At 35.5% G+C, this 21,451-nt stretch overlaps 4 protein-coding genes across 4 annotated transcripts; 2 read left to right on the top strand and 2 right to left on the bottom strand.

Moving 5' to 3' along the window:
- Positions 1-2,486, bottom strand: LOC111436793 (heavy metal-associated isoprenylated plant protein 33-like). Its single transcript, XM_023074530.1, has 3 exons — positions 2,124-2,486; positions 1,952-2,027; positions 1-1,827 (listed from the first exon to the last, which is right to left on the bottom strand). Exons 1-3 carry the CDS (start codon positions 2,151-2,153, stop codon positions 320-322), a joined length of 1,614 nt encoding a protein of 537 aa, XP_022930298.1. The 5' UTR covers positions 2,154-2,486; the 3' UTR covers positions 1-319.
- LOC111436794 (DUF21 domain-containing protein At4g14240-like) lies at positions 2,284-20,732 on the top strand. The gene is made up of 14 exons (XM_023074531.1): positions 2,284-2,372; positions 15,652-15,969; positions 16,205-16,281; positions 16,516-16,599; positions 16,688-16,801; positions 17,506-17,589; positions 17,668-17,739; positions 17,857-17,924; positions 18,396-18,483; positions 18,611-18,684; positions 18,793-19,168; positions 19,251-19,297; positions 19,395-19,470; positions 20,309-20,732. The coding sequence occupies exons 2-14, from the start codon at positions 15,729-15,731 to the stop codon at positions 20,360-20,362; spliced, it is 1,455 nt and encodes a 484-aa protein (XP_022930299.1). The 5' UTR covers positions 2,284-2,372; positions 15,652-15,728; the 3' UTR covers positions 20,363-20,732.
- LOC111436796 (TVP38/TMEM64 family membrane protein slr0305-like) lies at positions 4,748-9,640 on the bottom strand. Its single transcript, XM_023074533.1, has 9 exons — positions 9,254-9,640; positions 8,726-8,787; positions 8,565-8,619; positions 8,350-8,448; positions 8,083-8,169; positions 7,100-7,216; positions 5,901-5,993; positions 5,647-5,677; positions 4,748-5,174 (listed from the first exon to the last, which is right to left on the bottom strand). Exons 1-9 carry the CDS (start codon positions 9,347-9,349, stop codon positions 4,987-4,989), a joined length of 828 nt encoding a protein of 275 aa, XP_022930301.1. The 5' UTR covers positions 9,350-9,640; the 3' UTR covers positions 4,748-4,986.
- Positions 13,031-14,555, top strand: LOC111436795 (adenylate isopentenyltransferase 5, chloroplastic-like). The gene is made up of 2 exons (XM_023074532.1): positions 13,031-13,200; positions 13,466-14,555. Exon 2 carries the CDS (start codon positions 13,472-13,474, stop codon positions 14,444-14,446), a length of 975 nt encoding a protein of 324 aa, XP_022930300.1. The 5' UTR covers positions 13,031-13,200; positions 13,466-13,471; the 3' UTR covers positions 14,447-14,555.
- Positions 20,733-21,451: the final 719 nt, after the last annotated feature.

Genomic DNA, 21,451 nt, shown 5'->3' with positions numbered 1-21,451 from the left:
TTAAGAGAAACTCCCACTAATCTAATATTAATCATAATTTAGAACCTAATTAGGATAAGAACAGTTAAACGGAGAGAGATTACTGACAATTAAAAACCATTAATTCCCAAAGTATAAGATAAGAGCATAATCGAAATTTCCAAGTTTTTGTTTTTGTTTTTTTTTTTTGGTGTGGATTTCTTGAGCTTCTGAAGAAAAACAACTATAAACTGAACATTTTTATCTGTCGTGAACACCAGAATTTCATCACCATAATTGAGAGCTCGAACCATGGTGGGAAGGCTCTGCAAATTCTGGGTTTCTTTTTTCTTTTGATTTTTCACATTACATGGCAGCTTGAGGTGTTTTCGTCGCTGAAATAGTGGCTGTAATTGTCGCCGCCTGGCGGTGGTGGCGGATATGGGTACGGCGGGAGGTAGTTCACCGCTGGTGGTTGCCGTGCGTACATCATTGGTTGGTTGGCCATGGCGGCGCGTTGTTGGTTCATCATGGCCGCCATGTATTGTTGCTGTTGGTATGGATTTCCACCCATTGCTTCCGATGCTCCGCCTGGTCCTTGGAAATACCCACCGCCGTGTCCGACGCCGTTCATGGCAGTCGCTGGTAGTCCTTGGACTGCCGGAATCGAGCCCATTTGGCTCATTTGCATGTTGCCCATTTGTGCCATTGGCATGTTCATGTTTCCCATCGGGCGGACGGCCCCGCCTGCAGCAGCGGCGGACATTCCTCCTGCCGGTAGTCCGTGAGGACCACCCATGGTTGGAAACCCACGAGGACCACCACCGTTCATTACATGACCCATTTCACCACCGATCCTATTCCCGCCGTTGCCAGTATTAATTGGGCCGCCACCGCCACCGCCGCCGCTATTGTCGCCGTTCTTGTGAGCCCCACCATTATTATTCCCATTCTTAGCTTCGCCGCTTTTGCCTCCATTTTTGCCACCACCACCGCCGCCATGACTCTGGTTCCCGCCGCCGGAAGCACCACTTTTCTTTCCTCCATTTCCACCTCCACCGCCCATTCCATTCATTGGCATTGGCATAGCTCCGCCACCGCCGGGCATTTTATCAGCTCCCATAGCAGCCTTCTGAGCGTTCATTAGTTGCTGCATATTCATCATATTCGAATTCATCATGTTCCCATTCATCATCATCATGTTCGGCATCTGACCAACACCCCCACCGCCACCAACAGCGCCGGCGCCGGCGCCTACACCGCCACCGACACCGCCCATCGGAGGCTTCATTTTATTCGGAGGAAGAGGAATATCATCCAAATCATCTTCAAAATCATCATCAAAATCATCTTCAAGATCATCATCTTCAAAATCATCATCATCAGTCAGATCATCCTCCTCCTCCGGCAAATCGAACTTCGCCGCCTTCTGATTCGCCGGTATCGGATCATTAAACGGCGGCATTCTCAAACCCTTCAGCTGCGTTGGCATCAGCTTCGGATCTTGTAGCTGAAACCCATTCATCTGCTGCTGTAATTGCTGCAGCTGTTGAAGCTGCTGCGGCGAAAACTGCGGCAGGCCGCCACCGCCACCGCCGCTGCCCGGTTTCGGCTGATTATTTGCCCCCTTTTGAGCCCCCTGTTTATTATTGCCCCCACCTTTTCCATTGTCAACCTGCAAATTCTTCATCATAGTTTCAAGTTGGCTCTGCTGGCCGCCATTGTTATTGCTGGGATTTACCTTCGGAGCTCCCCAAATCTCTGCATATTTCTTCGATTTCGCAAGCTTATTGATTAAAGTGGCTGGGTCTACATTTCCAGAGACTGTCACCTTCCCTACCTCTGCATCTATATCTATAGTGAAAACCCCTAAAAATTTCGAACACAAACAAAAGAAAACCATTACAAAAGAAGGAAAAAAAACAGAGAACAAGAAGATAGAACTTCAAAAGCAAAAATCGAAGAGAAACAGAAAGGGACAACAAGAACCCACCATCAATTTTCTGCAAGATTTTCTTCACTTTCTGCTTACATCCATCACAGTGGATATTCACTTTAAGAACACATTTCTGAAACAGAGCAACAAAACAGAACATAAACCCACAAACAAAAAAACATCATATTACGCCACAAATCTCCAAAACAAAACAAATGGGGTTGCAAACCTTGATCTTCAGAAACTCCTCTTTACTCATTGCTTCGTCTCAGAGGAAAGAAACCAAGAGAATGGAGGAGAACCAGAGGAATGAATAGTCGTAGATCTAACAGAACAAAAACGAGGTGAAGAAGAAGAAGGAGAAGGCTAATTAGAGAGGGATTTGTAAAGGGCATCCATATTTCTTCCTTCTTTGAGGACTTTGGCTCCAAACAAGGTAACCAAGAGAGGCGAGAGAGAGAGAGAGAGAGAGAGAGAGGTTGTCCAAAGCCTTACTCTATCACTCTATCTTCCATTGGAGCTTTATTTAATAATATTGTTTTTTACAACACATTTCTACTTCCTTCCTTCGCTTCTCTAGTTGTTTGAACCAGTGGAGTGTTTGGACGGAAAGAAAGTTCACAAAAACAGAGAGAAAAAGAAAAGGAAAGAAACAGAGTTTGGCTCAGCTCGGCTTGACGAGATAAGCCTCCAATTCAGAACTGTTATGATTCTTTGGATTTTATTAACAGTGGGCTGTAAAAGAATTAGCTTTTTGGGCGGAATTTCCTCTTCACAACCTTGGATTTATGTGCATTAATGACCTTCACCAATGAATGCCCCTTTTCTGCTAATACTCTCATTCTTTTTCGCACTCTTAATCTGGGCCTTCCTAATTATCATATGAAACCGTGTTAAAAAACACGGTTTGTTTCAATGTCTTCGCTGTTAAGCTATGCTTATGCTATAGTTTCTAGGCTGTTATCTACCCGTTTTTTACTAAATTGTATGAAATTCTTTTAACATATGAATCTTGTTTCAATAATACATCTTAATTTCAAAAAGCTTCAAAAATTGTCCCCGGAAATGTTAAATATTATTCTTTTTCTTTCTTAATGTAAAATTTTGCTTATAAAAACAAACATCCACTCTGGTAACATCGTAGAGAAGAAAAGGAATATGCTTACAAATTTGTCAGAGTGTAAACATTGGTATTTATAATGTAGGCCGTATGCAATACATTAAACTATACAATATTTCATGCAATATAGATTTGAATTTCCCTTCAACAACATACTTTTATTTCCTAAGCAAATCGGTTTTTGTCCTCCTTAAAAGTCCAAAAAGCCTCTCCCCCTTCCTCCTCTCCCTCTCCTTCTTTGTTTCCATTGAAGGGGTTGCTTTACCTGAAAAGGCTAATTCTTCAAAGGAGACAAAACACCTAAACAAAATGCCTTTCTTCCCTTAATTTAAGCTAAAAGACAATGACTTAATCACCAACAATACCCTTGTTTGCAAAAACAACTTTTCAACCACATTTACTCGAAACTACATATAGTCTTCTCTATCCCTACATCCAAATAAGTTGTTGATCTACCCGACGCTGTCGAACCCTAACCAATAATGAGAAGGATTTGTGTTAGATAAACCTATCATATAATCGAGGCCGGGGTGGGGGTGGGGGTGGGGGTGGGGATTTACAAAGCCTAGATTTGGGATCCGATTCAACGTGCTCTTTTGTTGGTGTGACACTAAAAGAGGGGGTTTTCAAAACAACTGTGCTATGGCATTTCCATATGTGTAGAGGGTGCCAAATGAGGCACTACATGCTGTTTTGAAACTTGAAACTTGAAAGATGTTGGATAAGAGAAGGAAATAACAATAATAATGAGGGTAAAAAATCTCTGACCTACAAAAGCATTCCCATTTCACATGGTTTCTGACCTTTGCTTGTGCAGCTGCTCATAAACTTGGCACACAAGGGTGTAAATAGTAAATGAATGCATAAGAATGAACTTTGAAATTTAGACTGTAAGGAAAAAGAGACTTAATTTCTGAGTGGTCCTCGTACGCAGTTCTATCCACCATCTACCATCGCAGCTATCTGAAGAACAATATCCTATGATAAGATTATCAATCAACAAACAACAATGAGACAATACATTTTGGATTACAAGTCTCTGACAGATGGGAGTTTTTCCATTTACTGATTGCTTCTCTGCCTAGTAATAAGACAGAGGTCAAAAGTATTTACTGCGGGATACCTAAAAGTTAAGAACTCAAGTGAACCAATAACAATCATTCATTCCAATCAGTTAAGTGATTCATTCAAAGGTGATTATCCTGAAAAATAAAGAAGTCAAGTTCAGAATTATATTCTAGTGAACCAATAATAATTATAACAATCAATCAACAACTTTGATGGCTTAACAACTACCTTTCATCATAGCATACAAAAATATTTAACTGAACCATGCTTAGGACAAGCTAACCTATTGCGAGCTGTGAGGCGCTTTGCTAGATGATGATCAGCAATGCGAGCAGCAGCACCACAATGGCTACCCAACCGATGCGGGCTGCAGGCAACTAAATTAGAACCAGAATATTGCAGCATGAACCTTAACGTCCTCTAATGTTATATAAAGAGACTAATGGTAAAGAAGAGGCACAAGGAGGTCTTGGAGTAGGGAATCAAAAGTTATCTTGTTTTGAGGAGAAGATGATGATAGAGAAAGAGAATAGGGTTCAGTACAGTTGAAGTTCTTTTTCTTTTTCTAATCAAGGACAGGAAAAGTTACAAACAACATGCCTACCATTTGAGAAACAAATCAGACTCGGTGCCAGAAATCACTGTAGATCATGGAGATAACTCACTAAACGAACACTAAAATCTATAGAAATGTCACATTTATTGTAATGTAATGGTAAAAGAAACAATCAGCTACTTTAATACATGCTTGATTTATAAACTGGTCGTTCTATATCAAGAAACTAGATTCTATGTTATGGAATATGGATTGTACATATAACAAAAATAAAACCTTTTTGTTTAGGGAAGCCTGGCCTATTGAAAGAGGAGAATGAAGAATTTACATGTCAAAATAGTTATCTTTTCATTTGCAGTCATCTGGAGGAGAGTCAATCTTGATTATGAGGGGCTGATTAAGATCGACAGGCGCTGATTCAGCTACGATGGGTAGCTGCGAGGAGATACCCAAATAGTCAACAGCATCTCCGTTCTCGGCCAAAGCTTTTTCCAAAGCAGCCTTGGCAACTCTGGTAACGCAGTACGCCAGAACCACTGCATGCAAATCAATGTCAGAAAAGGGGCTTGGGGTACGTTCCATCTTCTTTCTTTCTTTTTTCCTTTTATCTTTAATTGAGTCAAGTTCAATGTCTCAGTTTACTATAAATTAAAGCCGAATATCAAATACTATTTTAATTATTAAGCACTCTTCTTCCACCTGAAGCATTCAATGTTGTTTTAATTATTTTAATTGACGTATCACATTACGATGACAAAGATGCTCAAAGATTTTTCCTGCTGAGTAGCAGATGGCATACAAGAAACAAATCTTTTTTAAATAAGACTAAACAACCTTTTTCCTTCTTTTCTTTTCTTTTCTTTTTTTTTTTTTTTGGTCTCGCACCGTTCTTGAGAATTATTGCCCACCTTTTTTCTTCATAGAAATGTACCCAGCCAAACAAAAAAACAAACAAGAAAAGAAAACCCAGAAAAAGGGTACAAGTTTCTGCAAAGAATATTAACTTACCAGATACCACAAGACCTAACATTATGAATGCCTGCATCCACAAATAAAAGAAAGAAGATGCATCAGACGAGAAAGAACACAAGATATATTTAGTGTGGAAGCTCTTCAAATATCAGTGGTACTTCGGTAACATATTTTTGATAAATGAATATTCTTAGTTCATGAGGTTAGTGTTACTTTGGGCTGTCTAGGAACATGCCATAAAAGAGATGTGTTACATTCCCTCTCCAACGTTGAAGATAAAAAGCACTTACCCAACGAGTCTTTGAAAATTCTCCCCAACCATGTGTAACATCAGAAAGATCTTTGAGTGTGGTTCCAACATATACTAATGCAAAGGTGATGGGCTACAATAGAGACGGTGATGGATCAAAATCTTAAAATTAGTACCTGAAGTTGATAAATCAAGACATTTACAAAGCATGTCATGATTCCTCAGCATAGAGATGTGAATCATGCCCACATGCAAAAGAAAAGAAATAAAACAAAGAATCACTAATTTGTATAATTACCATCTTTCACCTCGATGTAGAACAATGTATGCCTAGATATCATATCATTCAACAATAACCAACCAATATGCTAGGACCCTCTACATATTAAAAATTATCTAACAATCATGGGTTGGCCAAGTGGGAATGATATATGGCCATGAGGTAATAAGGGCCATGGGAATAATATAGGGCTTAAAGGGACGGTTTAAGTTATGTTATAAAATATGTGTTATTGTGCATAGTTGTCCTTTTTTATAATCATACATTCAAAGCTATGTTCTAATATTGAAGTGGATTTCCATTTCATTCTTGAGAAAATACAAGGGTTGGTGTCCACAAGATATGTGAAGACTAGAGAACAATTAAGAGGTATTCTTACCCAAGCCTTAAAATAGAGCAGGAATAAATTATTTTCGTAACAAGCGAGCATGGTAATCACCCGGAGGGGGTATTTGTGCCAAAATAATGGCCAAGGTGAGGTAAGCTAAGAGTGAGCTAGATTTGGGTAGGGAAGAGATAATCCGCCCAAAATGTTTCTAAATGGTACAAGGCACCTTGCCATTTCTCTTTCAGCCTCTAGAACTATATCCATAATCATATATAATATTAACCTTCATAATCAATGAAGTTATCATCATGGATGAACAAGAGCCAAAAGGGCTGAAAACTACAATATTCATAGATTGAACTGTATCATGACATCATAATCAATAAAGTTATCACTCCTTCCAAATAAAAAAGCCTATCCATGCACTACAGATAAACAGAAAAATAAAATTTGGAGAGACGAATTTAATACATTTTACATTGAGAGATGACCAAACAAATGAAACAAAAGCCACCAACAGTTTGTGCTCCTGCATAGGAGCACTTTAATGAACATACAAGTTACGCCAAAATTGTGATCTGAAATACGTTAGGTTACTTTAGATGTTATAAGAAGAATGTTCAGAAATTACCATCATTCCCAACCATGAAGCCAGCATGTATTCCCCTAATGAAACGGGAGTCACCGATAATAGGTAATTCAACATGTTAAAGGGAAGTAAGGGCACAAGCCGGAGCAGTAAGACTATCTGCAAAAGTGAAGATTTTGGGTCACTAACAATATTATGTGTAACTTAGTCCTCACTGTTCCCGGGTGGCATATGGACACATTGGGTGAAGTATGAACAAGTACCATACTCGGTCATTTCAAATACAAATACCATAGAAGCCAATCTAATTAAAACAAAATAATAACTTATTTCATATCACCAGCTTGCTTCATAGGTACTAAGATGCAAATTAACTTTTCTTCCAGGCACCAAGAAACAGTTTATATAGCCAAATATTCTACATCAACTTCCACTCATTCACAATCGCTCAGCTGCCAGCCTACAATTTTTCTTTTTCTTTTTTCTTTTTTGAAAAAGAAACGAAAAGCCAACCCACAATTTATTTAAATCATATATCATAGTTTAGCAAAATAAATGCATTTGAATCATCTCTTACCTCTCGGATTGCATTTCAAAATTTACTATATGGTTTCATTTACAACTCAGTATGCTTCCTATCGTGCAATGTAAGGGAAGAAACATTTTTCCATAGATACATGACATTCACGGGGAAGGGGAAAAGCTACCATTCATTTCATCCAATGTTTCATGAGCAGACTAAACATATTGTGTATTTTAGTTCAATATAAAGTATGACCATAAACAAGAATTGGTATTAAAGAGACACACGATGCTGTTTATCCACATTAAACAAAAAAAGCAAATAAACTGGAAGCCACACAAACAAGGTGTTATTTCGTTTCCATTGACCTAGAAGAAACAGGTGATTTTATAGATTGATGAAGAGTCATGAAAGGAACATGAATTTCCAGATGACAGCCTTCCTCCATATGCTACTCAAAAACCGTAAACAAACAAGGTGATTATAAACAAATTAGACAAACCTTAAATCCAGACCGATTAATAGCAATGGCAACTGAATGAAACTGTGGATAATCCTTCAGCTTGGAAACAACAAATGACTTCCCAATCTGTAAAGAATGCCAGAAAAGAATGGTCATCCAACTAGCAGTGAAACGTATTTGATCCAATAATGGCAATTATGAATTGCAAACAAAAAATGATCTTTCCTAATAATAATTCTATATTTAAATACTAAAATCCACAGAATATCTATGGAGTACAGACAACCATAAGGTTTTGAATATTACAGTTCGTCCAAGAAGGAAGGCTGCCCCAGCTCCAACAGTTGCACCAATGGAATCAGCAACAAAGCCCACAGGTAACCCAAATAGATAGCCACCACCAAGCTGAAAGACAAATAATGCGAACCATCTGAGTTCATAAAAGTAAGTTCATTCTAGAGGCATTCTTCCCTACACATTATACCTTTTACCAGGTATTCGAAGGATTAATTGATGCTTACAGTGAGTATTGAGGCAGGAACTGCCAACACTGTCAAAGGAATGTATGCAACAGACCTGCAAATATATCTACAATAATGAGGGGAAAGGAAAGCGATGGTGGAGATACAAAATCTAAAAGCAACTTGAAATGTTCTACAAGAGACTGGCTACATTAACTTACAGCACAAGTGGACCCCAAGCACCAAGATCTTGATCAACCCATAGTAAAAAGTCCTTCAGAATCTGAAATATGATGTCAAATTTCAAATATGAGTTCGATACAAATTGTATGACATTACACTAAAACTTAGAAATGAGTAATTCGTCATGAATCTTTCAGCCTCGAAAGCTAGCACATAGACTTCAAGCATATAGCTCATCAGTTGAAACAACTAAACACCCTATAAATTGAAACACAGACACATTAATCAATACTTTCCCGTGGAAGGAAGATAAAATTTGAACAAAAGCTTACACAGAGACCAGTAATTTGATCGAATAGTTTAGAGCCCAAATTTAAAACTCAAACACAATTCAAGAACAGATGGAAATGGAAATGGAAATGGATATGGATATGGATATGCCATCTCAAATAACTTCCAGAACCGTGGCAAATTAAGAAAAATCCACGAGCAATAGCCATCAACCAAATAGAGAACGAGAAACAAGAATGCAGGAGAAATAATTATTGAAAACGACAATTTGATACCTTCTCGATTGGGAGGGTGAAACAAGCAGTTACTACAGCAGCAAGAAGTAGAAGTGCGGCGGTAATCTTGAGGGCGGAGCGCCATGTAAAAGCCATAAAAAGCCTGCGACGCCAAGGCCTGCACACTTCCTCGTCGTCGTTGTGATCGGAAACGGAATGCTTCAACGACAAGCGAGCCCTCAATCCCCCAAGGTTTGCCAGATTTCTTGGCTAGGTTTTACCACTAAAAAAATAGCAAACTGGCTTAAATCTCAATCCCAATCCGCCCATCAATGGCAAAAACACCAACAATTAACTACCCGCAGTATCGCTTGCTCTCTGTCTCTGTAAAGTTCCTCTGAAATCACAACGAAGATTACAGCGAAAAAGCTCAATTTTGATCTCGAGTTTTGGCGTGAAATTTGGGATCTTAATGTCCTTTCCTCTTTTCTAATTTGGATTGGATCCAAACTTTTTTCTTCTTCTCGGGCCAATGTTTGGATCATAAAGGCCACAAACCAAAGCCCATTCTAAATTTTATTAGGAAAATTACAAAAGAGATTAAAGTCATCAAATGATTAAATAATTTAAAGCCTTGAGCTCTTAAAAAATTAATAAATAAAATGCCTTGATTTCAAAGCATAAGCATGCAAATTGGGCACAAACTTCACATGGAAAATGGTGTATTATAATAATAATAATAATAATAATAATAAAAGGGTTGAAAATGCTATTTTATATAGTAATTATGTTAATGATAATGCTTTAACTTTAAAAAAGAAAAAAAAATTAGTATTTTTCAAATTTTTTATCAAAATAGTAATAAAAATGTGGGCATAATTATTTCTAAATAAGTTGGGATAAATAAATATATATATATATATACAATACAATAGCTCTCACTTGAATGTGATCTCGGTTTATTCCTGTACTCTTTTTTTACTCGGGTGTCACATGCACATTGAAAATCTAAAAATTTATTAAACATTATTAACATTTTTAGGACCTATTAAACACAACTCCAAACGGAGTATTTTTATTAAAAAAAAATATTACAAAATATTTAATCGTCGTAGTAATATTTAACTATTTTTAAAAAAATGTATATAACGTCAATTTGAGCATAGTTTAACTGATTAAAAAGATGTATGTAACAAAAATATTAGAGATTCAAATTTTTACACTCAAACATCGATAAACTTAAAAAAAAAATTATTAGTTGAAAATTAATCAAAATCTTATATCGATATAATGAGATTAACTGTCGATAATATATATCATAAAACTTTTTAGTTATTTGAGGAAAAATACAAAAGTGTGTGTTTGAGAAAACCTTAAACATTTAATTTTTATTATTATTATTTAAAAAGAAAGTTGATTTATATTGGAAGTTGGTGCATAGTGTTGTTATATTTGGCCAACAAAAGAACATGAACAACCATGGCCACAATTGATCTAAAATAATGGAGCAACATCCATTTTGTTGGTGCGCAACTTATTTTCAAACTTCTAGATTCGAGATCATTTCGTTATGATCGCTCGCTTCCGTTATATCTCTAATTTCTAGGTGTAAAGAGAACTCGAATGAAACTGGATGGATGGTCGTCTATTGAAAGCTAAAAAAAGATCTAATTTTTAGGTATAAGAAAAACCCGAATAGAATTGGACCGATGGTCATGATCGCAAGCTAAAAAAAAAAATGGAGCTGGATACGAATTTCAAAACATGATAGAGAAATTAGTCTCGTGCTACCTCTATACATGATCGAGTATCACCCATTTGTATGATTGGACCCAACTAACCTGATCCACTGTATAATATATGGTTGTTATAACGTACAAACATAATCAACGGAAGTAAATTTCAAATAAGATTGAAAACGAAAAAAGTTTTCAAAAGAATCTCACTTTTATTTATTTATTTTAAAAATAATGATATAGATTTGAAGAGACGGATTTCGAGATTGAAGGTCAAGTGGCACACCATGTAGATAATGCCACTATAGGATCAATAAATAATACTAAGATCTAGTCGTACACTATTGTTTTTAAATGATAGGAAAGTGACAAATTTAAATATTGCAAAATGAGAATAAATTTTTTAGAATAAGATAATATATCACAAAGATATTAATTTTATTTTTTAATCCATCTTATATTATATTTTATTTTTCAATTTTATTTCAGGTAAAATTAATTCATGATTTTTTATTCTAAGTTTACTGTTTATTAGGTTGTCTTTTTCCTCAAATATTTATAATAAATAAATAAAATTTAGGTATCTAAAAAGAAAGTTCTTTTTGCCCCCACTACCAGCCCACTACGATTGTACGTAGTGGGTGCTGTTTTTATTTATTTATTTATTTAAATTTAAATTTAAAATTTATTATTCAATCGTCTAATAATATTAATTAAATTATGGGCCAAAAGACATGACTAAAGAAATATTCCATTTATTTTTGTATTATATCTTTGGAATATTTTTTATACTTGAGTTGACTCATGTACGGACTTATAGCTTATAGTTTTTTTTGGCCAAGATCGAAATATTTAAAAAAAAATCAATTAATTTATTAAATATGATTCAATTCACATATTATTAAATACTATTTTACATATAAAATAAAATAATTACAAAAAAACTTTAAAAAATTAGAAACTAAATTGAAGAATTCTTTATGACAGTAGTTATTATTTTCCATTATTTTTAAAAAGCCATTTTAAATTTCATTTAATTTTAAAGTTAATTATAAAAAACATTAATAAATGTAATTATATTTATTCATAAATTGAAATAAAATGTATATTTATTTAAGCTTTAGTCTTATTTACACATAGTAGAGATTCTCCTTTCCACTAAAAGGCAGGGTTGCTATCTTACTCAGAAACCATGGAATTCAATTAATTCTTCTCTCACCAAATTTAAAAGAGAAAAAAAAAATATATTAATAATAATAAACCAAATAAATTATTTTAAAAACTCCACTTCAGCCATTCTCCCTTTGACCGGGTCCCACAACTTCACATTATTATTATTATTATTATTTTCTATGGCAATTAATTTTGAGTTTTGTTTTAATAATCACTTTATTTTTAGTTTTCAATCGAATAAAAATAGTTAATATTTTGTTTTAAAAATATATTAAATTTTTTTTAAAGAGTTTAAAAAATATATTTGATTTTTTAAAAGGTAATTAATACTCTTGAATTTTTAAAAAACACATTTTAAACTTTTTTTTAAAACATTAAAAAAAAAAAAACTATGTTTAAAATGTTAATACCATGTTTCAAAAATATTCACGTAAGTAATATTAAAAAGTTTGAAGATAATCTATAAGGTGTTATATTCACAATAAAAAAAATTTTAAAATTTTTGAAAATCTATGAAATTTCTTTAAAGATAATATATCAAGTTTTTAAAGATATTTTTATTATGCATTATTTTTTCTTATAAATATAATAAGTGGTCGATTATTTTTCTTAAATTTGAATGTTAGATGTATTTTCTTTAGTTGAACAACATGTGAAATTGGAAGGAAATAATTCGTAGCTCTGATCTCATATATTTTTATCATTTGAGACATATTTAAGTTCACCGATATTCGATAGTTCCCATTGTTAACTAAAAAGGACAAACAAATATTAAAATACGAATAAATATTTTAAATTATAGGTAAGTCAAGTGATAAATAAAATAAAATAAAAATGTGTAAACTAGCGAAGCTTAGCCATTCCTCATCAGCATATATAAATACCCCAAGCTAATCTTATCATTGCTTTGTGGAGAGATATTAGATGATCATCATTTGTTAGTGATTGATCATAAACTTGGAGCAAAAAAAACAACAAAACAAACATATATCATATATTATATATTTTTATTTTATATACTCGTAATCTTCTAGTTCATCTCAACGTCCTACAAGGAGGCTTCGTATACCGACACTTCTCTTCCATCTATTATCCGACGTAAGTTTTGCTCGTATAAAAATATATTTTTATTTTTTCGTAACTAATGAATGTTCGTGCTCCATATTTTTCATGTCTAAATTTTTAATTTAATAAGATTAAAAATATTTAATAATTTAATTATATTCGGAAAAAAAAATACAGGAGCTTGAATGCATTTTTTTAAAAATTATTTTGAATTAACATTTAATTTAATAAGAGTGTGACTTACAAGAAATAGAAGCTATATTTAATTATCGGTTGCTTTGGCGTTTAATTTTTTCAGGAAATAATGAAAATTTCCTTGTCGGCGAGCTGCAAGAAAGCTGCGGCGGAGCCGCCGCTAATAGACTTCCAAGGAACAAACACCGTCAATTTGAAGCCATTTTTCCGGCAGAAAGATAAATTAGTGTTTGTAATGGGTGCAACCGGAACTGGAAAGTCCCGGTTGGCCGTCGATTTAGCCACCCGTTTCCCAGCTGAAATCGTAAACTCCGACAAAATCCAAATCTACAAAGGACTCGAAGTCGTCACCAATAAGGTAACCGAAAAAGAATGCTGTGGTGTCCCACATCACCTCCTTGGAATCGCCGATCCAAACTCCAACTTCACCTTCGCGGACTTCCGCCGCCACGCCACATCAACGATAAACTCCATTGTTGGAAAACACCGGCTCCCCATCGTGGCCGGCGGCTCCAACTCCTTCATCGAATCTTTAGTCGACGGCGATGCTGAGTTCCGATACCAATACGAGTGTTGCTTCCTATGGGTCGACGTGTCGTTACCAATCCTACACTCCTTCGTGTCGGAACGCGTCGATCGGATGTTGGACAACGGCTTCATTAACGAGGTACGGAATTTATTCGATCCTAATGAAAACGATTACACGCGTGGGATCCGACGCGCCATTGGAGTTCCTGAACTCGACGCGTTTCTACGCGCCGAGATGGATTCCGCCACCGATTACAGAGCGCGATCTAGAATTCTCGAAGCGGCCATTTTGAAGATAAAGGAAAACACCAGAAAATTGGCATTCCGACAATGGCAGAACATCCGCCGCCTTCGGAGCAAACGAGGATGGAATCTCCACCGCATTGACGCCACCGAAGTCTTCCAACACCGTGACAACAAACAACATTCCGACCATGTTTGGGAGGCGCTCGTCACCGAGCCGGCCTCCAAAATCCTTCACCAATTCCTATGTCAAAATACTTACACCGTCAATATTCCGACCACCGCCATTAAATCAAATTTAACTGTCTTTTAATTATGCAATTATTATAATTAAATCACCAAAATATTGTTGTTAAATGTAAATTTTAAAATTTTAGGTAGTGTGTGGATGCATGCTTTGTTAGCTAAACGAGGAAATTATTGTGTAATTAATATAATAAATCAATAAATAATTTTATTTATTTGATCCACTAAACTATACTTAGCTTAACACATTTATTTACAATTGGGCATTAATTTAAAAATGTTTGTTTTAGTGCTATAAAATAATGCGTTAATCATAGCCTTTTCAACTATATATTAAAATATTAAAAATATAACAACTTTGGATGTGATTGATATTGATCCATAGCCCATTAATTTTCTAATGAAATATAACATAAAGATTCTTAATTTTAAGCAAATGTGTAAGGTTGTTAGTGGAGCACAACTCGAAAGTTTTGATTCCATATTAGAATATAATAGTTAGTCACACTACTAACATATATTATAATAATATATGATATGATGTGACATTATACTATATTTTATGGCGACACAGTATAAATTATAAATCAACCAATCAAATTTCTTTAAAATCCTAACCCACTATTTTGTTAGTTATAATTACAGGTATAATTTATTTCATCTTATCTAGATAAGAAAATTCTGTCACGTTCCAAAAATAAAAATATATACCCACTAGCTCTTTTCATTTCAAGATATTTTTTTAATTTTTATTTTAATCGATGTCCCTCCCTTGAAAAGACGGATTAATTTAATTATATTCTGTTTTTTTATTTAAAAACAGAATAAATTTTAAAAATAAAAAAATAATGTTTTAACAGCACTGCGTTAATAATGATATAGCAATATCATGAACTACAAAAGGGTTTAACGAAAATAAATTCTGAAGCAAAAGTCAACCAAATTTGGGTCATGGAATTGGGCCGTCAAAACCATGGGCCGAGTTTTATATGGGCCATAGCGTTGGGTTGTTGTACTGTGGCCCATAACGAAATTTCAATTTCGGCCCATATGGATTAGCCCATCTACAATATTTAAAAGACATTTGGTTAAGGAAATAAATTTGTAATTTAATTTTAAAAAAATATATTTTATTTACAATATTTATAAACAGAAAATCACGAAGTAATATTTGTTAATTTATTTAGACGAAAAGAAATTTAAACAAAAAAAAAACAGTCTGCCGGGAAATCAACAAACCCGAAACGCTTCCGCCGCGAACCGCTGAGGGAGAGAGAGAGAGAGAGATTCTGCGGCGCTGATACAGAAAGAAGAAAGGAGGAAAAAGGAGAATCAGAACACGATTAACGATGCATTTTATAAATGCAGTAATGTTGACTCGAATGGCGACTCGGAATTCGGGTTTGGAACCGGAAGCCGGTGAAATTCCATTTGGATCGTTATTATGGTTTACCTACGCCGGGATCTCTTGCGTTCTTGTTCTATTTGCTGGAATCATGTCCGGTTTGACGCTTGGTCTCATGTCCCTTGGTCTCGTCGACCTCGAAATTCTTCAACGGAGTGGCACCGCTGAGGAGAAGAAACAAGCAGGTTTGTTTTCAAATTCTGATTATTATTCTGATTCTTCAGCCGTCAATTCACCTGGGATTCGATTCGGTTCTTAATAAAAAGAAAATTGGGATTTGTATTTGTGTGTTTGAATTCTTGCGGGTGGTTGGTTCTCCAGTTTCAGTGTTGGCTTCTAGCTTGCATCATGTATGCGCCTTACGATTAAGAATGTGTGTCATTCTGATTTGTATTGAATTCGACGATTCTTTTCTTTCAGCGGCTATACTTCCCGTGGTTCAGAAACAGCACCAGCTTCTTGTTACGTTGCTTTTATGCAATGCCATTGCGATGGAGGTAATTGACTTGGTTGGACCAGGAATCGTTTTCTGAGTGCGTAAAAAACAGAGGCGTTCTTCATTTCTTTTGAAATGGGGCTGACATTTAGGTGGTGAAATTAGGATTGTAAATTTTGGGATTTATCAATGAGAGTCAAATGTTACTCCTCAATATTCGTTCTTATGTTAATGGTTTCCATATTGAATTTGGCACAGTTTTTTTCCTTACTGTTTTTGCATTTGCTATCTGCAGGCACTTCCCATATACTTGGATAAACTTTTTAATCAGTATCTTGCTATAATTCTTTCTGTGACATTTGTATTGTCATTTGGAGAGGTATGTTGACATTTGTTTTTCCTTAACCTTGATTCCTTTATATGAATGATTTATCCTTTTTTTGTGGAATGTCTTCTGTTTTTGTTAGGTCATACCACAAGCAATATGCACCCGGTATGGACTTGCTGTAGGTGCCAATTTTGTGTGTCTTGTACGAATTTTGATGGTGATTTGCTATCCAATTGCTTATCCCATTGGGAAGGTAATTTTCTCTAAATATGTTGTTTGTTTAACTATTTAAGCATGTAAGTTGCATAAATTGAACGAAATTTTCTTGATTTCGAAAAAGTAAGAGATGAAGTCTTTGTCAATGCAAGGATTTTATCGAGCTAGAAAAATTGCTATCGATAAATACTATATTCAAATTAATTGTATAATTCTTATAAAAGAATTGGGTGCATGCTCAAGTAGTTCATAGCACCTTTAAGAGCCTAATTGAGGAGGCTTGGCTGATATCTTTTGCACCTTTGTATGTTTTGTACAATATCGTTGCCAGTCCTCGAGGGCCATTTTAAGTTTAGCTGTAGTTGCTGAAAATGGGATCACAGGGTATTGCAAGCCAATGGCTTCCGATGGCTATGCCTTGGTTTTAGCTATTCTTTGAAAGGTTCCATGCAGGATAAGTATGCAGGCTTGCTATTGCAGTATGTACGACTTTCAAAGTGTTTATATGGATGATAATACCGTTACGATTTTTATTTTCTTTTCCTTGTTTTTCTTGTGTAGTGGGTTATTGGGGGCATATGGAGGCATTAGTGCATCGTAGTATTGAAATGAACTAAGGTTGTTGAGACCCTATTTAATAAATGTTGGCTGCTTCCTGTTATTTTACGTTGGCACTAATTTCATCCTCTCTTTCGTTTATCTTGACTGCTAAAGGCAATAAAAAATTCTCTTGCATTTCAGATTCTTGACTGTTTACTGGGACACAATGAGGCGTTGTTTAGGCGTGCACAATTAAAGGCTCTTGTCTCCATCCACAGTCTGGAGGTATGTGAATAAGTTTGCTGCAAAGTTCTTTAAATTCCATTATTTTTAAAATTTTTAAACCTCAGTTCTTGTGTATAGGCTGGAAAGGGTGGCGAACTCACCCACGATGAAACAACAATCATTAGTGGTGCTCTAGATTTAACTGAAAAGGTAGCTGCTGTTTAATGCATCGACTTGTTTATCTTTTACTTCTGTTGGATAGTTTCTTTATACACCCTCCCTCTAAACTGTTTCTTATTAGAGTTGTTTCATATCTAATTTGAACAGACAGCTGAAGAGGCTATGACACCCATTGAATCAACTTTTTCTTTGGATGTAAATTCAAAATTGGACTGGTAAGGGTGCTCTTAAGTTTTGGCTCTCACCATTTTATAATTTCTTAACTTCAACGGTGGTGACTGCTGAAAAATTTACCTTTTGAAATTAGCTTTTACCTTTGTCTTTGTCATTATAATAGTGAACATTCACAGTATCAGCTATTGGCTCCTAGTTCCTTCAATGTATATACGGTATAGTTGGTAGTTCTTGAGTTTAATTGTCTCCTAGGGAATAATTATTTACGGCACTCCAGATGGTTGCCCAGCTAGATAAAAAAATGTTGGTAGTTCTTGTTTCTTGATCATTTCCCAGTAATTTTTAAAGGAGCATGTACGTTAATATCTGGATTTTTTTTTTGTGAATTCTTATTCCTACTTTTTTCGATAATCTCGTATTATTTGGAGTGAGTTTCTGAGCTTTTTAAAGATACTTTAGGGAGTATTTTTCAAAGATTGTATTCTCAACATTTTTTTGAACAAATAACTCAGGGAAGCAATGGGAAAAATCCTTGCTCGTGGTCATAGTCGAGTTCCTGTCTATTCTGGGAATCCAAAGAATGTTATCGGGCTTCTACTGGTAGGCATTACGATAATCATGAATAAAAAAAATTGTATTTTCCTGTTCTAGATTTTGCAATATTTTCTTTATAGCCTATTAATTTCTTCATTTCTTTTGGTTCAACTCTTTACCCTTCTGGAATCAGGTGAAAAGTCTTTTAACAGTACGACCTGAAACGGAGACCCAAGTCAGTGCGGTTTCCATTCGGAGGATTCCCAGGTGTGTTTGCTTTTTTGCTGCTCGCACCCCCCTCCCCCCTCCCCAACCAATTTCTGAGAAACATTTTTGAATTGTTTATTTACTTATTTGTTTGCTTATGAATGTCAGGGTCCCCTCGGACATGCCTCTTTATGACATATTGAACGAATTTCAGAAAGGGAGTAGCCACATGGCTGCTGTGGTGAAAGTAAAAGGAAAAAACAAGGCTCTTCCTCCTACATTGGATGGAGAAGAATCTGAGGAAAAGAAAGGCGTGGAATCCCAATTGAAAACTCCTTTGCTACGTAAGCAGGACGAGAATTCAGATAATGTAGTCCTTGATATCGATAGAGCTTCCAAGACTTCTGGCATAAGTAGCCAACCTTCTTACCGACGCAATGATGCTTCTTCTATAAATGGGTTAAACCATTCTTCAGAGGACATAGAAGATGGTGAAGTTATTGGTATCATCACCCTTGAAGATGTATTTGAAGAACTTTTGCAGGTAAAATTTCTCCCTCTTCTCTTTGGATCATAATGTTACCTATCATTGTAAACTATACCGTAACATTTCTTAATTGATGCAGGAGGAGATTGTTGATGAAACGGATGAGTATGTTGATGTGCACAAAAGGTATTGTACAATCAATACTTTTAATTAGTTCATCGGAACCTACGACGCTACTAATTAAATGTTCTTGATTGATTTATTTCAATTATACTTTTTGCAGAATTCGTGTTGCTGCAGCTGCGGCTGCTTCTTCTATGGCAAGAGCTCCATCAATTAGGAGATTAACTGTTCAGAAGGTAGCAGTTTTTATCTCATTTTGATATACATTCCACAAGTATCATGTTTTTGTTTTGAATTGTTCTGTTTGGAATGGTATCCTTTTACCAGCAGGTTAAACTGCCATATTCCTAGGTCCTTTGTGAGCATTAAGGGGGTCGGATTGGTTTGATCGAATACCATCTATTTGTTGCTTTAAACTTGTACTTTTAGTTAAGGAGATGAATCGAGGTAGATCAATTCTATCGTTAGTAATTCCAGAATATGCTCCCAGTAAAGGGGAAAATATCAAATAAATCTAGGAGCTCAAAATTCCTTGTAACAGCTCATAGGCCACCGCGAGTTGATATTGTCCTCTTTAGACTTTTCGCTTCTCCTCAAGGTTTGAAAAAGCGTCTGCTATGGAGAGGGTCTAGCCCTACTCTGACTAGTGCCTGGCACCGTCCAGTGACCGGCTCCTTTACTATTTGTAACAGCCCAAGCCCACCGCTAGCATATATTGTCTGTTTTGGCCCGTATCGCCGTTAGCCTCACGGTATTAAAATGCGTCTATTAAGGAGAGATATTCACACCCTTATAAGAAATGCTTCGTTCCCTTCTCCAACCGAGGTGGGATCTCACATTCCTTGACCTTCCCTTTTCTGTGTGACCTTCCCTTTTCTTTCTTTTGTTGTTGGAATTCAACTGGGTGAGGATTGGATGGTCAAAGGTTACAGTGTCTTGAGTTATTGAGCTTTTCTCAGGTTAGCCCTTTGACCATTTTCTTACATGGTACATTATGCTAAAATTTGATTACATGCCTCAATGTACATCATTTATAATAGTTTTTAAATTGTCCTTCCTTCTGTAATTTATCAGGGAGTTCAAACTAAGCAAGCAAGCTCAAACACCAAAGAAATCCACCGAGGATGAATCAAATTCTGCAAAACTTCCAGGAGGAACTTCTTATAACAAGTCTTGAAGGTTTAGGGTTCAGAGCCCCTTTCTTTCTTCCATGATGAACAAGCTCAGGTGAACTACAAAACCTAAAACTTAAGCCCACCTTGTATGTAAATTTTGATTTTTTTTTACCTTTCATTGAAACTGATGACGGTGTTATATGTTGGGATCATCAAATTTTGCCCCCTCTCATCATCATTACCCCTTGTGTCTTCTTGATCTTTTGGTCTGATTTTCTTTCCTGTACAAATTAAAACTTCTGGTATGGCAGTTCATTTGGTCTTGTTATTTAGGGTTCTTAGCACATGAACCTCCTAAAAAAAATTTTAAATTCTTGCGTTTGGAAAAAGGCTGTAATTTTCAACCCTACCCACCCCAATTTTGGCTCTCCCAATCTTTACTTATTTTTTGTAATATTCTTTCAAAACTTTCGAAGAGTATAGTAGCATGGAATAATTCATTTTCTGCTTTGTTCTTTACAATTTTACATTTTAATTTTATTTCTCACTTTGTTTTAGTTCATTTATCCTAACTTTTATTATTTTCTTTAATTGTTTATTTATTTATACTCTTTGTTTTGTTTGTTATATAAATGCTAGTTGTTCAATCATATAATATTCTTATTTTTCGGTGGCTTAATCATTAACCGTGTTTGACTTAAAACAATTTTTTGTTCGGTGACCTCTTAGCTAAAATGACCGTGTTGGTTTCTGGGAATATTTTTCACTCTTAATACTGTTTATTGATAAATGTTGTGGAAATGAAAAAAAGAAAATCTCGATGAAAATAGTTCTTTTAGAACTCAACAATCGCGGGAATGAAAATCGAATCATCAACCTCTAACACGTTTAATGTTGTAACTATTCGGCTAAAACGAATGCTAATAGAAGAGGCCCAATAACCTTGTTGGGCTAAGTGTAAGGCCTGGATCGAATCCAATTTGTAGGAGTCAGCCCAAATAACCTTATTGGGCCCAGAGTAGGGCCTGTATCGAAGTCCATTAGTAGGAGTCAGCCCAAATAACCTTATTGGGCCCAGAGTAGGGCCTTTATCGAAGTCCAT

The sequence above is a fragment of the Cucurbita moschata genome, unplaced genomic scaffold (genome assembly GCF_002738365.1).
Source record: "Cucurbita moschata cultivar Rifu unplaced genomic scaffold, Cmos_1.0 Cmo_Scf00060, whole genome shotgun sequence".
Taxonomy (NCBI): Eukaryota; Viridiplantae; Streptophyta; class Magnoliopsida; order Cucurbitales; family Cucurbitaceae; genus Cucurbita; species Cucurbita moschata.
Note: the sequence above shows the minus strand (reverse complement) of the source record. Positions and strands in the feature narration are given on the sequence as shown.

Bases quoted from the DNA above. Each gene is read 5' to 3' on its own strand.
- LOC111436793 (XM_023074530.1), bottom strand. From the start codon at position 2,153: ATGAGTAAAGAGGAGTTTCTGAAGATCAAG. The intron at 2,028-2,123 runs GTTTGCAACCCC...GCTCTGTTTCAG, and splicing joins AGGAGTTTCTGAAGATCAAG to AAATGTGTTCTTAAAGTGAA. The intron at 1,828-1,951 runs GTGGGTTCTTGT...CGAAATTTTTAG, and splicing joins AATCTTGCAGAAAATTGATG to GGGTTTTCACTATAGATATA.
- LOC111436796 (XM_023074533.1), bottom strand. From the start codon at position 9,349: ATGGCTTTTACATGGCGCTCCGCCCTCAAGATTACCGCCGCACTTCTA. The intron at 8,788-9,253 runs GTATCAAATTGT...ATCATATTTCAG, and splicing joins TCACCCTCCCAATCGAGAAG to ATTCTGAAGGACTTTTTACT. The intron at 5,994-7,099 runs GTAATTTCTGAA...TCTCTATTGTAG, and splicing joins CTTCATGGTTGGGAATGATG to CCCATCACCTTTGCATTAGT.
- LOC111436795 (XM_023074532.1), top strand. From the start codon at position 13,472: ATGAAAATTTCCTTGTCGGCGAGCTGCAAGAAAGCTGCGGCGGAGCCG.
- LOC111436794 (XM_023074531.1), top strand. From the start codon at position 15,729: ATGCATTTTATAAATGCAGTAATGTTGACTCGAATGGCGACTCGGAAT. The intron at 18,484-18,610 runs GTAGGCATTACG...TTCTGGAATCAG, and splicing joins ATGTTATCGGGCTTCTACTG to GTGAAAAGTCTTTTAACAGT. The intron at 19,298-19,394 runs GTATTGTACAAT...TACTTTTTGCAG, and splicing joins TATGTTGATGTGCACAAAAG to AATTCGTGTTGCTGCAGCTG.